Raw genomic sequence first — 14,810 nt, 5'->3', positions numbered from 1 at the left:
AAAACATAAAAGACATGGAGCAAGATGGACAAAGCTTGTCCTCGGATATGTTGGAGAAACTTCATTAAGATGAGTTAGTTAGAGGCAGCCTGTAGGGTACAGCTGGGTGGCTCGATGGATTGAGAGCCAGACCTAAAGATGGGAAGTCCTGGGTTCAAATTTGACCTCAGATACTTCCTACCTGGGTGATCCTGGGCAAGTCACTCAACTCCCATTACCTAGCCCTTACTGCTCTTTGGTCTTAGAACCAATACATAGTATTGATTCTAAGATGGAATGTAAAAGTTTTTTAAAAAGAAGAAGAATTAGCTATTATATTAGTACCTGGCATTTTTCCAGAATTTTGAATATTTCTTTCTCCATAAATTTTCATACATTTTGGAATTTTTATTAAAGATTCCAAATGTTTTATAAATTTTAGATGCTATGGCCTCAGTGAACAGAAACAAAAGAAAGGATACTCTTTTATTTTTTTTACTGTAAGTTTCCCTGTTGATTAGTTAAGCAGCAGAAGCACCATGATTCAAAAGGAAAACCCTAAGCCTCTAGAGAACAAATAATGTCAATGCAGATCAAGATTTATAGAGAAAATTGCATAGGACCTACCTTCACTTATTCCTGCCTCTAGCCACTGTTGGTTTTTGGATATTTTTTGCCTTGAGTACATGATTTACATTAAGCTAAAATGCACTAAAATTGCCTGGTACCTATATAATTGTTAGTGACAACATTTATTTTTAAGTTACAACACGTTACATACAATATTTTGGGGAAAAAATTATGACTCGTGGCTAAAGCTAAATCAGAGGGTGTAATTAACCTCAAAGGTTTTCTTGGAGCAACCTGCCTTTTGCAGCTGAATCACAAACTGCCATTTACAAATAATTATAATATTGGTTTTGCTGAAATTACCCATAATGAATTCAATCAGAGCAGTTGACTGAGAATGGCAAGCCCAGGACCCTTTGAATAATTTTCTCTCCTAATGTGCACAATAAAGCAGTAAGTTGCCTCCTGAATGCTATGGCTAAATTTTACCATAGTTTGTGCCCTCAGATGTGAGCTCTTTCCTGATCCCCATATCTTAGATAAGAACTTGATCCATAACCCAAAGGATGGACCTAGAGGTACTTTAAAGTTGATTATAATCATATTAGAAAAACATTCAGAATAAAGGTTTGGAGATGGACAAACCTAACACAAAATTTGTTTCACCCCATCTCTCAAACCTTAATATGGGCAGACTCTGCTCTTAAAAACAGCATGCATGAAAAAGACAAAGTTAAAATATGCATAATATGATTTCCTCATTACTATAAATGACCATAATTACTATATTATATATTAAATATGCACAGATGTATGTAAAATTACTATAATTGGTTAATGTGGTGCTTAATTATTTTACAGAAGTGATAGCAAAGTCAATGAAATCCAATAGGCATTATATTAAATATTTAATGCAAAGACAAGGATGGGAATAGTCCCTGTCCTTAAGGAACTTATATTCCACTTATATTCAAGCTGAATCTTGACCTGTAATATTTATATAGTATGCACAATTTTTCTAAATTGTGTGTGAGGCATTTAAATAGTAATAAAATAATTGTTACATAGAATTATATTGCTATAACATAGAATCAATGTACTACATAAAGGATTTACTTTATTTTTGTTGCAACAAGTAAAGGTGAAAGAACACCTCTATCAAGGTCTTTGGAAGAAATTTTTCACATTCATTTTTGAGGAAACTTTGGGAAAGACTTAAGGCCACTTGATAGCTTTTTGAAGAATCAATCCAGGGGTATTTGTATGTCTTATTTTTTAAAATTCATTATTGATTTCCCTATGAAAAACAGAGTTACAGATCAAGATGGTGGTCTTTTTGCCATGTGATTTATTTTTTTTTGGTACTTCCTTCTCACTGGATTGAGTAATAACTTGATGTAATTGGCGGCACATTTTAAGCATAAATCACAAAAGGTAAATGGTCATAAGTTAAGGTCTGTTTATGTATCCCCCATAGGCAAAGGCAGAAGTATCTATAGAAAAGAAAGGCCTTTTCTAAGTAGACATATTAGTTCTAGCCCTAAATGGTAGAAAGATTTCTTGTCAATTATTGATTTAGCAACCTCGGAGTCCTTGAACTTTTAATGTAAATATAGCAAATAATAAGGGAGGAGTAACAAGAATAGCCTCCATGTATTAATCTTGTATACCTTATCAATGCAGAAGCTCTTGAATGTTGTCCTACTTGATGTATATTATGAGGGAACACAGATGTCATCTGATAAAAATGTCTTCCCCCTTTGAGTGCAAGAGGATTGATGAATGATTAATTTCCACTCTGTAAGAAAACCAAAGGGCTTTCAAACCTCAACTTTGTATTCTTTGCACTTCTAATATGTGCAAAATTTGTATGTCTACAGTGCCCTCCCATTATAATTCTAGAAGGTACTTTTTCACATTTTTGTTAACAGTGTAGATATAACTGAAGTATGTCATAGAACCCAACAGTCTTGCAAATTTGGTCCAAAATAAGCCAGCAGGTTGATATTGTTCAAGCCAATATTTCCAAATATTTTCCCCTAGAAAGCTGTGGCTATTTTCTAGATAGTGAATGAAATATAGCAGTTATTTTCTTCTTTTGTCTAAGATCCATTCTACTTTTCACTTAATTCTTAAATTCTGCTTCCATTAAGAAAATTTAAAACTATCCACATTGCCTTTTCCAAAGAATCTCATTTCTCGGGCTTCTAAATTGTGTTTTTTTTCCCTGATCTCTCTTTTATTTCTCTTCTCCAATGTATTCTTCTCTTTCATTTCCTTTCCATATGCCTAAAGGGAGAGTATAGGGTACTGCAAAGAAAGATTGTGAAAACAAATATAAAAATTATCCTTTTGAGATGCTGAAAGTGGTGGAATCATTTTTGTGATGTCTCTGCCCAATAGTCACTTCACACATAGGGAGCAGAAGATGCATCCTAGGAAGGCTTAATTATGTCAGTAATGATATCCACAACTAGTCCTTTGCAGTTCTCTTCACTTTTTACAGGTATACCCTTGCATGAAAGATACCCATTTTATATAGAATCAATCAGTGTTTAATGACAGAGAATAAAGGGCAAGACAATGACTTTCCTTGGGAAGACACAAAAAGTTCATGGGTGCTTCAAATCTTGGTTTTCATACCTTTCATCAGACGCTATCCTGCCTCATTTCTTTCAGTATTCACTAATCAAATAGTTTCTATTCAACTCAACTAACATCTTAACAACAACAACAAAAATCCACCGAAGTAATTCCTTAGCCTCTTGTTTGTTACAGACAAGCTTATCTTTCTTCTGGACCTTGGATTCACAGGGCTACAGATTGAGCTTTTAACTACAAATAAAGATTCCCATTGATTTTTCTGTTTAGAAAGGCAGAAGACAAATGTATTTTCCCCTCAAACCTTACAAGGCAAATGACATTAATGATAAGCACTTAAAAATGAGACACCATGAATTATCACTCCTTTGACTAGACCAAGGAAGGACAAAATGAACTTATTTCTTCTAGTTTAGAACTTGGGTTTTAGTCCAATTAATTAAAAACATAAATTCATTTAGTGAAAAGGCAATCACCTGAATGCAGATTCATTTGCCAAGTAGAGCTGAAACAAGGATGTATGGACTTGAATCCTTATTGGCCACCTAGAGCCACAGGGCTTTCCAGCACCAAACCAGCTGGCTTTGTGGGGAGCAATATCTTCTAGGAGCCATCTGTGTGTATTTGGACATTTCAGGAGTGAAATATATAAGCTATTTGGACAATCAGATTCTTTTTCCATTCATGTTATTTCTGAAAATATGTAAATATGTTGGCATTTAATTAGCAGAGCAACCACAAAGCAAATGGAAACAGCATTGAGAGAGTCAAGTATCACTTGAGTAGAAAGTATGAACCCAACCCACCCCTCTCACATTTCCAAAATGAACTTTCTCTTTAGTTGACTCTGTGTGTCATTTGTAATGGCACTTGAGTTTTTGTAGCTATTGTTTTTTTTAACCTTTTGAATTTCTGAGGAATAAGGTGGAAGGGAGGGGAATCAACTTCAGAATTCAGAAACGTCTGTTGCTACAATGCACTTTGATTTTCCTTACATGGTTGCAAATGACATTTGATTTGAATGGTTAATACAGGGGAACCCAGTGCACCCAAGCTGGAAGGGCAGATGGGCGAAGATGGGAACTCTATCAAAGTGAACTTGATCAAACAGGATGATGGAGGATCCCCCATCAGACACTATCTGGTCAGGTACCGAGCGGTGAGTATTCTTCCTTCATCTTTTTCTAACTTCTTTATTAGTAATTTACTCACTCTTTAATAAAACAGGGTCATTTTTAGAAAGGACTTGTAGAAGATGTAGGAGATAGAGGAGGAATCATAGGATAGGTTTGGATTTCCAAGGTATTAAAAATTCTTAGACTATGTCTATGTCTCCACACTTAGATTATGTCCCAAGCTCATTGAAGATAGGGATTCTTTTTGGTTTTCTTCATATCCACAGTGCTTTGAATAGTTTTCTGGTATGTAATCAATTTTTAATAAACATGAATTTATTGATTACATTGTCTGAACATAGCACCTTCAGTGATAAAGGGCAGCTAGTGCCATGGATACAGCACTGGACTTGGAATCAGGAAAACTCATCTACGTGAGTTCAAATTTGACCTCATACCCTTACTAGCTGTGTGACCCTGGACAAGTCACTTAAAATCTGTTTAACTCAGTTTTCTCGTGTGTAAAATGAGCTAGAGAAGGAAATGGCAAACCACTCCAGTATCCTTGCTAAGAAACCCCAAATAAGTTCACACAGAATTGAACATAACCTCAATAAAACCTTCAATGGCAAAAATGCTACTGGAATTGTTTTGTTAAAGATGTTATCTTAATACTCATACCAACTCCCAAAACTTTCAGTAAATTTTTTATTATTTTATTTAATAGCTTATTTATTAAGATAATGTGAATAACTTTAATTCTACTATTTAGGATGCCCCCAACTGGGCTCTCTTTAGCCATGGAACATTGCTGCAAGTTTCAGCTTCACCCGTTGTTTTATCCTCTATCTGAGACATCTGTCCATTCTCTATCCAACTCCCTTAACACATACTTTTTATTCTGTCTTCAGCAGAGTTGTACTGCTATGCTAAGAGTCTTAGGTCCCTGCCAGCCTTTGTGTAGTAGAGAAACTATCTTCCTATGATTTCTTTGTATTAGTGAAGAGTAAGAACTAGAGTAGCTGTTAATAGAATTGAAATAGAATTTAAGCTTTGTGAGGGCAGGAAGTTTTTCATTTTTACCTTTGTATCCCCTGCCCCAAGCCCAGTGTCTTTATAAGTTAAGTAGGCACTTAATAAATGCCTATTGATTAATTCATTGGTTGATTTTAGAATAGAAAAAGAGAATTTTTATGTGGTTTCCTTTTTTTAATGTATCTACTTTCTGAGGCATCTTGGGAAGTTTAAGGATGATATTAGAAATTAAGTCTTGTTATATTAATTTAGACATAAGAAATAGAGAAGCTGGCTTGAGAAAGAATTGGAGTTTGAAGCAGATCTGAGACAGAGTGTCAGTTTCAGATGTTGACAGTCTAATGGTTTTTCTGTGGCAGCTGGTCTCTGAGAGTGGCAGTTACTCTCTCTGGGTGTGGTTGTTACTCTGAGGGAGTTGGCAGTTACTCTCTGAGAGGTAGTTGGCAGGTATGCTCTCTCTCAGAGTGCTGGGAGCAGGTGACATCTTTTCTCTCTCTCTTCACTGTCTGAGGCAGAAGGAAAAGAGGGAAAAACCTGAAGGAGGTAAGTGATTTTCCTTTTCCAACTTGGGAAACACTAGTGACTATCTATTGCTATTTTATAAATTGTTTTTATATCTGATAAGACCAAAGAAATACCTGGTCTTTGGTTTGGACTCTGAGTTTGCCAAGGCTCAGAGTCCTAATTTGGTTCTTGCTGAGGCACAGCCAGTTAGCCTTTGCTATTTTTTATAACTTGGAGACAAAGTTAAGAGTTATATATTTCATATAAGGATAATAGTATTTAGTTTGTTGTAGAATAGTGAAAATTTGGGTTAGTCAGATCAAAAAGGATCAATGTAGCCTGTAGAAACAGGAGAAGTGGTTCCTTGCAGAACCAGGGATTTTTATTTGGGTGGAGTTAGAATCCCTTAGAGTTAGAAATCCTTTTTTATCCTTATATTCTCAATAAATAGTTTCTTTTTATATAACAAGAGTCTCCTTCGCATCCTTGCACCTGGCCCTGAAGATAAGTTCACTTATGAGTTTCACTTAAATTATATAATCTATTTGTAAGAACAACAAGCAAAGTATCTAATCAATTTATAATCAATAATCAATTCATTGGTTATTATTTTTACAAAAGAGAACATAGAATAATAGGAAACTCTACATTTGTACTGCTCAATTAATGGGAGTGGGTATGGAAGGAACTGTCACTACAATTTTCTGACCTACCAAGTGTCAGATATAAACTCTAAAACATCTGGGGAAGGGAGTGGGCAGCTAGGTAGCACAGTGGATAGAGCAAGCCGCCCTGGAGTCAAGAGGACCTGAGTTCAAATATGGCCTCAGAGGCTTCTTAGCTATATAACCTTAGACAAGTCACTTAACCTTGATTGCCTTATCTTTGCCACTCTTCTGTCTTAAAATCGATACTAATGAAGAAGGGAAATGTTGGGGGGGAGGGAAATAATCTAAGATTTATCTAGGAAATTCCTCCTATTAATCCATGATTATAAGCACTGAGTAAAATTACAATAAAGCAAGCTGATCCCAGATGCTTCAAAGAATGAGGATGTGATCAGCTATTGGTCACACCTTATTCTCTAATTAATCAGGAAACATCTTGGTGCAGTTGGAAAAGCATTAGATTTGGGGTTAGAAGGATGGTTTTGGATGCTTGCCTTTCTGTTTAGTATCTATAGTTATTAAACAAAAGCAATGTGGTAGGGAAGAATTCTGGATTTGGAGTTGAAAGACCTGGGTTCAACCTCAGATTGGCTACATGCTATCTGTGTGACCTTGGACAAGTCACTTAACTTCTCTAAGTCTCAGTTTCCTCATATGTAAAATGAGGTGCCCTTACAGTTCTAAAGCTATGAGTCTAAGTCACCTTACAGTTGTGGGCACCAGTTTCCTCATTTATAAAATGAGAATGTTAGACTAGATGATTTCAGAGGTCTCTTTGAAAAACGTATATGGATTTGAGGCATCAAAGAGTAGCCATGCTAAGGAGATCCACATGAAACCCAGAAACATTCAGGTATTTCTGCTATAGAGTTCCATCCTTAATGAAAGAATCTACCCTTCCAGCTCCTCTTCCTCTCACATTGTTGTCATGCTTCATGTCTTGGCATGGCAAATAATGTTTATTAAGGGACAAAAAGAACAAAATAAATATATACATATGTCTATACATATTCATATGTATATGTGAATCTGATTTATTACATGTTAAAAGTAGATATTGAAATATGTAATGACATATTCAAAGTCTGGATGACAAAAAGAATTAACCCAGGCTCTTCCTCATTAGCCACTAATTTCCAAAGATATTTGACAATTCATATGGAAAATTGTTTCACAGGAAAATGGTTTCAGGGTAAGACGGAGTACTTCTCTACTTATCAACTTCAGTTTTGGTATCAAACTCAAAGAAAAATGGAACCATTAATCTATGCAGAAAGATCTTATGGGGCCATACAGACTTAGTTTTACAATATAATGTTATATATTTTATTTATTTTGTTAAATGTTTCCCAATTATATTTTAATCTGATTTGGTTTCATGTTTGACACCTCTAAGCTATAAGAAAAAGGTCAACCTGCTTGAATTTCAACTTTCAGGGGATAATATTGGTACTGGTCTACTCATCAAGTATTCATCAGACAGTTACTATATACCCAATGTTATACTATGTACTGAAGGAAAAATAAAAATATAATACCTTACAGGAAATTTGCATTATTAAGGAATCAAAGATTCTGAGGAGGTGGAAGATAAATTGGCTTTTGACTTCTCTGTACCATAACATCTTGTTTCAATGTTGGGGATGCATGGGGAATATATTTACCCAACTAGAATCACATAGACTCCTGCCCTGGCACTCTCCCCACTATGGCTCCAGAAGGCACTGGTGATTCCATATCATACAGCTTAGAACAATATGTAGCAAGAGAAAGGAGACATAACTACCTGTAATCAACTAAATCAAATAGGATTCACTGAATTCTGTGAGCTATGGCCCACCTTTCCATGAAGATGCTGAGCAACTCTGACCTAGAACTAGCAACAAAATGAATTTGTCAAAAGCAAGTCCTCTCTGCCCCATTTTACTTCTAGAAATTTGGAACATTTCTATCAAGGCTCTTCGGAGAAATGTGGAATTATTGTTTTGTTTCAATATCTCAAATATTTGAAATCTAGACACTTTTATGTGTCAGAGGTTTGAAATGACTTAAGAACTACAGTGAGCTTGGCCAAAGCCTAGGAATATGTCTAAAGGAACAGTGGGAAATGAGGTATTTGTTTCATTCTCCTCAATCTCCATGCCATGTGCCCAGTCAGCATTCCAGAGTATAGCTCAGTATGTCTGTGTATGGGGGAAATGGAAGGGAATGAGGGGTCAAAACACAGATGCTGGCCATATGGGGCTAATTTTATTTGCAAATAGTATTTAGAATTTAAAGAACAAAGGCCATACTTCTTTTTTTAACTATTTTATTCCAATAGGTACCATTCATCTGAAGGACACACTTGTCAACTTGTCTTTCCAATACTAAAGCTATCTGCTGTCGTCTATCTTTTTTTGCCCATTTCTCCCAGAAGCTGTCTTCAGAGTGGAAACCTGAGATCAAACTCCCCTCTGGCAGTGACCATGTCATGCTCAAAGCCCTGGAATGGAATGCAGAGTATGAGGTCTTCGTGGTGGCTGAGAACCAGCAGGGGAAATCCAAGGCAGCCCATTTTGTGTTTAGGACCTCTGCCCAGCCCACAGCTATCCCAGGTATAAAGCAATCACTGCTTCTCTTATTGACCTGCTTTGAATTAATGCAAAAGTGCTGCATCCCCTAATGTGCCTGAACAAACCCTGACAACTTGCTTGCTTAAAGCCATTCTCATAATCGGTTGCCCATGCAAAGCTTAGTTTTGCCTTGTACATAGCTGTGTAATAAATACATTGAGTGCCCTCCAGAAAAGCTTGTCCAGGCATCCTGGGGAGAGCTGTTTCACCCTGAGTGGAAGGATTGGAAGTCTCACTACTCAATCTGATGCAAAGTCAAACAGATATGTATTAAATATCTATTCTGTTAGGATCTATGTTAAGCACTAGGGGTTAAAAAATGGAAATAATACAAAGTCCTTGCTTCCAAGGAATTTGTAATGAAATAACCCAGAAGATTTTTCAGATGAGGAAAAAACCATAGCTTCATTGTAGGTTTGAAAGTCAATGAAGGTTGGGATCCTTTATGGAAACCAGGTCAGAAGAAGTCCAGTCATGCCTCATCTGACATTTTGTTCCAAGACCATGTGACTGTTTTCAGAAGTTATTTGATAACTTCCTTTTCCTGCATAATATTGAGCAAAATGCTACTTATTTTGGTGACACGGAGGGATAAAAAGAGATTCCTTGCCTACTTATAATTCCCTCTGCCATGGTTGTTGGGGGGGGAGGATACAATTAAACTATTTAGAAACAGAACAAAGAATAAGACATTTGCATCACAAAACACTGTCAATTCAAAGAAATTAAATCAGGTCTAATGTATATTCTAGGAGACTTTATTGGCCTTGTAGACCCAACAGACCTATCTCCAGGAAGCCAGAAACAAGCCTAAACAGAGAAGTAGAGTAGTTCTCTGGCCCAGCTACCTTTTTTTATTTTTTTCCCAGAAAGCCAAGCGCTCTCTCCTTGACCAAACTCCCACAGAACAGAAAGGCTATTTCAGAAACCACTTCTGGTCATTTATTGATCATGCAAAAAGAAGGGTAGGCATATGACAGGGATACAAGACAAGGCAGAAGGGTTCTCCCAAGATTCCAGTCTTGATTCCCTTCTGTAAGAGCAAAGAGATCTGATGTTTTTCTTGCCCTGTCCATGGTGCTTACTGAGGCAGTTGACCTGGTTGGTTTGACTCTCCCTGTTGGAGAGGGGAGGACTGTAGTTGGCATCTGGGCAGCCTGAAGTAAGAGGCTCCACCTGGGTAAATGGGATTCTGTTCAGGCAGATTCAATAGCTGGGCAAGTGTTTCCTACAGACAACTTGTGGCATGAATGTGTGTGTCAGGAGAATGTATGCGGACCTCCATTGTATGGAAACATTCGCTTCACCTCTACCCAGACAGGAGGGTTCATCTAAGCACAACTGGGTGGTAGCAATTCTGCAGACTGTGCTAAGATAACCAGACTCTGAGTGACTTGTCAAAAGGGCACACTTCAGCAGTTTCCTTATTGCTTCCTTGATAGAGTTTCCAATTAAATTGTATGAGACAGTGAGCAGAATCTATCCTGCCTTTCGTTTAGTCACTTTTCCCTCTGTGGTTCCATTGTTGATTTTGCCTTGAAATCAGTAGCTTGGGATGAATGTCTAGGGGCTTTGGCCATGCTGCAGCTAGGTTCTACTTGGACCTTTGATGAGGCATTTGGGTAGTCGAAATGGTGTAACTCTGTGGAGGAATCAAAGACCAGAACCAATCATAAAAAGACATTTTTCTATGTGAGAGACATTGCCAGGGTGTAGAATCTTTCCTGTAACTAGTAAAATTGGTGTGCTGGAAGGTTGAGCATCAGTTTGGCTGTCCAGTGTCAGCTTTGGGTACATAGAGAAGCTTTGGGGTCTATCAAAATCAGGGTGCCCAGGGAAACAAGAAGATTCTGCAGTGATGACCTAAGGCAAAGTCAGGAGCTTTCCTCAACACATATGAGTGTTTGCTACCTGTTGTGGGAGACTCTAAAGATGGCAAGTCTTTACTGTGTTGAGTTCAACCCTCTAAGGCTTCAGAATCATGTCATGGGGATCTGTATCTCAGCTTAGGCAGTTTCTGGTAATCTCCCTCTTGGGTGTTAGGAGGACCCTTAATGAACGTTAGCTCCTAGAGTTAGGTTTTTTACCTATTTCTTTGGGATATTAGACATCCTGGAATGACAACTAAAACAATTTAAGGGAATTCTGGGGTTAATCCGGATCAAATTTAATGGTCTCAGACAAGGCTTACAAGTCTAGAGTCTCTCGGAGGACTTGTTGGTTGCAATAGCAAAAATAGTTTTCCAGGTAAAGCAGCACCTTACCTGTACCTGCATTTTGTTCTGACATTTAGTGCAAAACTCAGAATACATCTCTACCTGAACTAGCCAAATCGAAGTGGAAAGCAGTAAGCACAGGCTATGACTAAGAGCCTCTTGGTAGTTGCACTGTCTTTATCTAAAGGCCTTTAACTTCATCAAACATAACACTGCCCTCAAAAGTACCAGCTGATCACGTTTTGACACACTTTATATTTGGAGCCTTCTGTTTCATCTTTTTTAATTTCATTTGCTTGCTAACTCCTAATCCCTCCAATTAACCCTGCTGTGCTGCTTTCGGCATTGCTGAGCTTCTGAACTGGCCTTTTGTTGTGGTTACTGCACTGAACTCTTCTCTAACCTTTGTCATTTTAATTTACTAAGTTAAATTAACCTTTAATTCTTATGTTTTCTATATTTGACCTAATTTTTTTTCTTTTTATCTATTTTTTCTCTGTTTCTGTCTCTGCCCTCTCTCTCCTCCTCTTCCTCCTCCTCCTCCCCTCTTCCCTTCCTGTGTCTGTCGTCATACATGTCACCCTGGACGTCACTGGACATCCCCACTGCCACATGCACCAACATTTGTTTTAAAAACAACCACATCCCCCTGGGGAATCATTGTCTGACACCTGCAGCAACCTTGGGCGGCTCCTCAGCGTCGTATACCTTTGTCTCATTGCTTCTCTCTGCAGTGACTCTTCTTTTGCTCTGTTAGAAACTTGGGTGGGGGGGAAGGGAGGGAGGGAATTAAATTTGCTTAAAAGCTCAATTCCTACTAAGGCATGAAAATGGGTAATACCCCCTTTTGAAGACCATGTCAGTACAGCACCCTCGACAAACACAAACAAGCATTCTGTTTGGAACAAGATGAAGGTTTTTGCAATGAGGAAAAAAGTTCACATCCAGGAACTTACCCATTAATAGATTCTTTTGTGTTGCTTATAATAAATTGCTCCTTCTTAATATATGTAAAGAAAACTCCTTCATTGCCCCCTTTCAAAAGAAATCATACAAAAGTACAATATTTAAAACTGTTTTGTGCTGTTCTATATAAATTTTTACATATCTGCTACAGATTCCACATTTTTCTCACACAAACAAATAATGTTGCAGGCAGTTTTCTTAAGGTCTTCCTAAAACTTACAACAGATTTTTTTTTTACCTGCCATAGCTTCCCTCCTTATTTCCCTTGTGATCCCTGGGCCCTTTCTACAACAAGTAGTTGGCGTTGCTTTTCTTTAAAAACCAGTTATAAGAGAACAGGCCTTTGGGGTTCACCTGAGCATCCTGCTAACTTGATAAGCTAAATTAAATCATCTGTCATCCCACACAGCAAAGATTAGATTGACTAGAAATGGGAGAGGGCTGAAGAAGTACTCTAAGAAGCTCCCCCAGCCTTTACTCTAAAACTAGAACCATGGACAGAGCTTCAACTGTGACATTCTCACAGAAATTTTGTCCAGTGCTTGTCTGATGTTCTGGGTGACTCTCCCCTACTGCATATCACAGATTAACAGAGAGCCACAACATCCTGGGGGTTATTGTCCACCAATAATGCGTGGCTTTGACAGCAGTCTTCAGTCTCCCCAGCTAGAGACAGCTGCTCTAACCCCATGATGAAACACCCTACTCCCTTAAAGAAGGTAGAGAACTGGGGGGATCCCTGGTTCTGATACCTCTTAGCCCAAGTGTGATAATCATGTATGAACAAAGTAGTAACTGGCCAACCTTTGCTAAGCAAGCCCATCCTATTCAAGCTGCATTTAAGCAGAGCTACTCCAGTGAGGTGGGGTGGTTGTGTTGTGTTTTTTTTTTTAATCACTAGTGTTCTCTCATAGAATGGTATCATAGGGAATGTGTCTCCCATGGCCTTTCCTTCTGCTGGGAAATTATGCTTTCTCCCAACCCCTTGGAGAAAAGGCAAATGATGCTTGGGCATTGAATCACAGAAATGAACCCCTGAAATAAAGGCTTGTTCCATATTCTCAGAACTCCTAATTAATAAAGTTCACCCCCATTGTGGTCAAACCCCGATATATTTGTTTAGCTCATCTCTAAACATCTCCACATTAGAACACGGATTATTATTCAGAGTGTAGACTTGCTGGACTTTTCCTATCAGAAATGCAAAAAGATAATGGGTCCACAACCAAGGGTGTGTTGGAGCCAGTTCATACCAACTGGCAAGACAAGAGTTGATTGCTAAATTTTCAGCATGAGCATTTACATCTCAGAAATTAGCAAATACTACAAGTCAGGGCTTGATTTCTTGTTTCATTGATTGTCTAGACTTAATGAAGTCATAGAAAATGTTAATAATGCAGATTAAACTTAAAAGTGTGTCTTTGTTTTTGGACAACTGCTTGTTAAACATTTGCCAACACACCTCTGTCTACCTGCAGTGCCAACATATTTTTTTTGCAGAACGAGATGTGCACATGTAAGAACTCACATACCAATTACTGCTAGGCCACCCCTACTCATGGGTGTTGTTTGCATGTATGCAGAGACACATGTTTGGTATCCTTTCAGCCTGACAGGAGCTGCTTTACTCATGAATTTCATCATGTTTTAGGCCAACAACAAAGCTAAAACCATCTGAATGGCCATTGCCATAGAAGCACACACAGATTCTTGCAGGAGAGCTGTGTGTACAACCCAGGGGGATTTTTAAAGGGAGAGAGAAATAGTTATTTCTTCTATTAAACAGTAAGGACATGGAGGGAGAGATTCATTTCAAAACCAGTTGCCTGCTTGGCTGTGGGAGTTTTGTGTGCAGCTTGAATATTACTATTTCTCCAGGTGCCTCTGGCATTAGAGGTCCTTCAGCCAATTTAAGTAAATGAAGTGTTTAGAAGAGAATTTCCCTCCCACCCTTACCCCAGCTCCTCAGGATTCCCCTGGAGTCTAGAAGAACTTGTCTGAAATGACTTCAGGGTCAAACCTATAAGCCTATTCAAACCAGCATCTATAATCTCTCCAGCCCCCTGTACCAGAAGTTGTCATCATTGAGCACATTCAGTAGGCCCCTCAAACACATATACACTCTTGGTGAAGGCTCTGGCTTCCCCTCACTAGCACACCTGCCACCCACCCTGCAAGGAGTCCTCAGGACCACTGTCTCCCAGGGAGCTCTGCAGTAATGGGCGCTTACCTTCCAGCTCTGCAGCCCCTGCCTTTGCTCTCTGTAGCAGGGCTGAATGCACTGGGCAAACCCCAGGGCCCCATGCTCACTCTTGGAATATTTATACAGCAGGTTTGGAACACGTTTTTTTACTAACAAGAAACGCTAATGTTGATGTGTAGATAATCAGTAAGGCCTTTATAAAGTTTACACCTTTGCATTATTAAAAGAAATAACAATTCATGTGAACTGTCCAGTGTGTTTTGAGTTTATTTTGAAGCTGTCTTATAGAGAGTTTCATTAGTTCCCTATTCTTTCATGTATAACTGGAACCCTGGCTC

The 14,810-nt window shown here is 38.2% G+C and overlaps 1 protein-coding gene across 19 annotated transcripts in view; it reads left to right on the top strand.

Moving 5' to 3' along the window:
• Positions 1–14,810, top strand: part of NCAM1 (neural cell adhesion molecule 1) — a 438,552-nt gene that overhangs the window by 408,901 nt on the left and 14,841 nt on the right. For 9 of the 19 annotated variants that reach the window (XM_007494813.3, XM_007494810.3, XM_056794382.1 and 6 more), the window contains 2 exons: positions 4,185–4,309; positions 8,892–9,069. In XM_007494813.3, the coding sequence (XP_007494875.1) occupies positions 4,185–4,309; positions 8,892–9,069 (303 nt within the window). Of the gene's footprint in view, positions 1–4,184; positions 4,310–8,888; positions 9,070–11,980; positions 14,719–14,810 lie in introns of those variants that run through there. The other 10 variants (XM_007494803.3, XM_056794385.1, XM_056794388.1 and 7 more) reach the window with 2 other exon arrangements.

The sequence above is a fragment of the Monodelphis domestica genome, chromosome 4, assembly GCF_027887165.1.
Source record: "Monodelphis domestica isolate mMonDom1 chromosome 4, mMonDom1.pri, whole genome shotgun sequence".
NCBI lineage: Eukaryota > Metazoa > Chordata > Mammalia > Didelphimorphia > Didelphidae > Monodelphis > Monodelphis domestica.
Note: the sequence above shows the minus strand (reverse complement) of the source record. Positions and strands in the feature narration are given on the sequence as shown.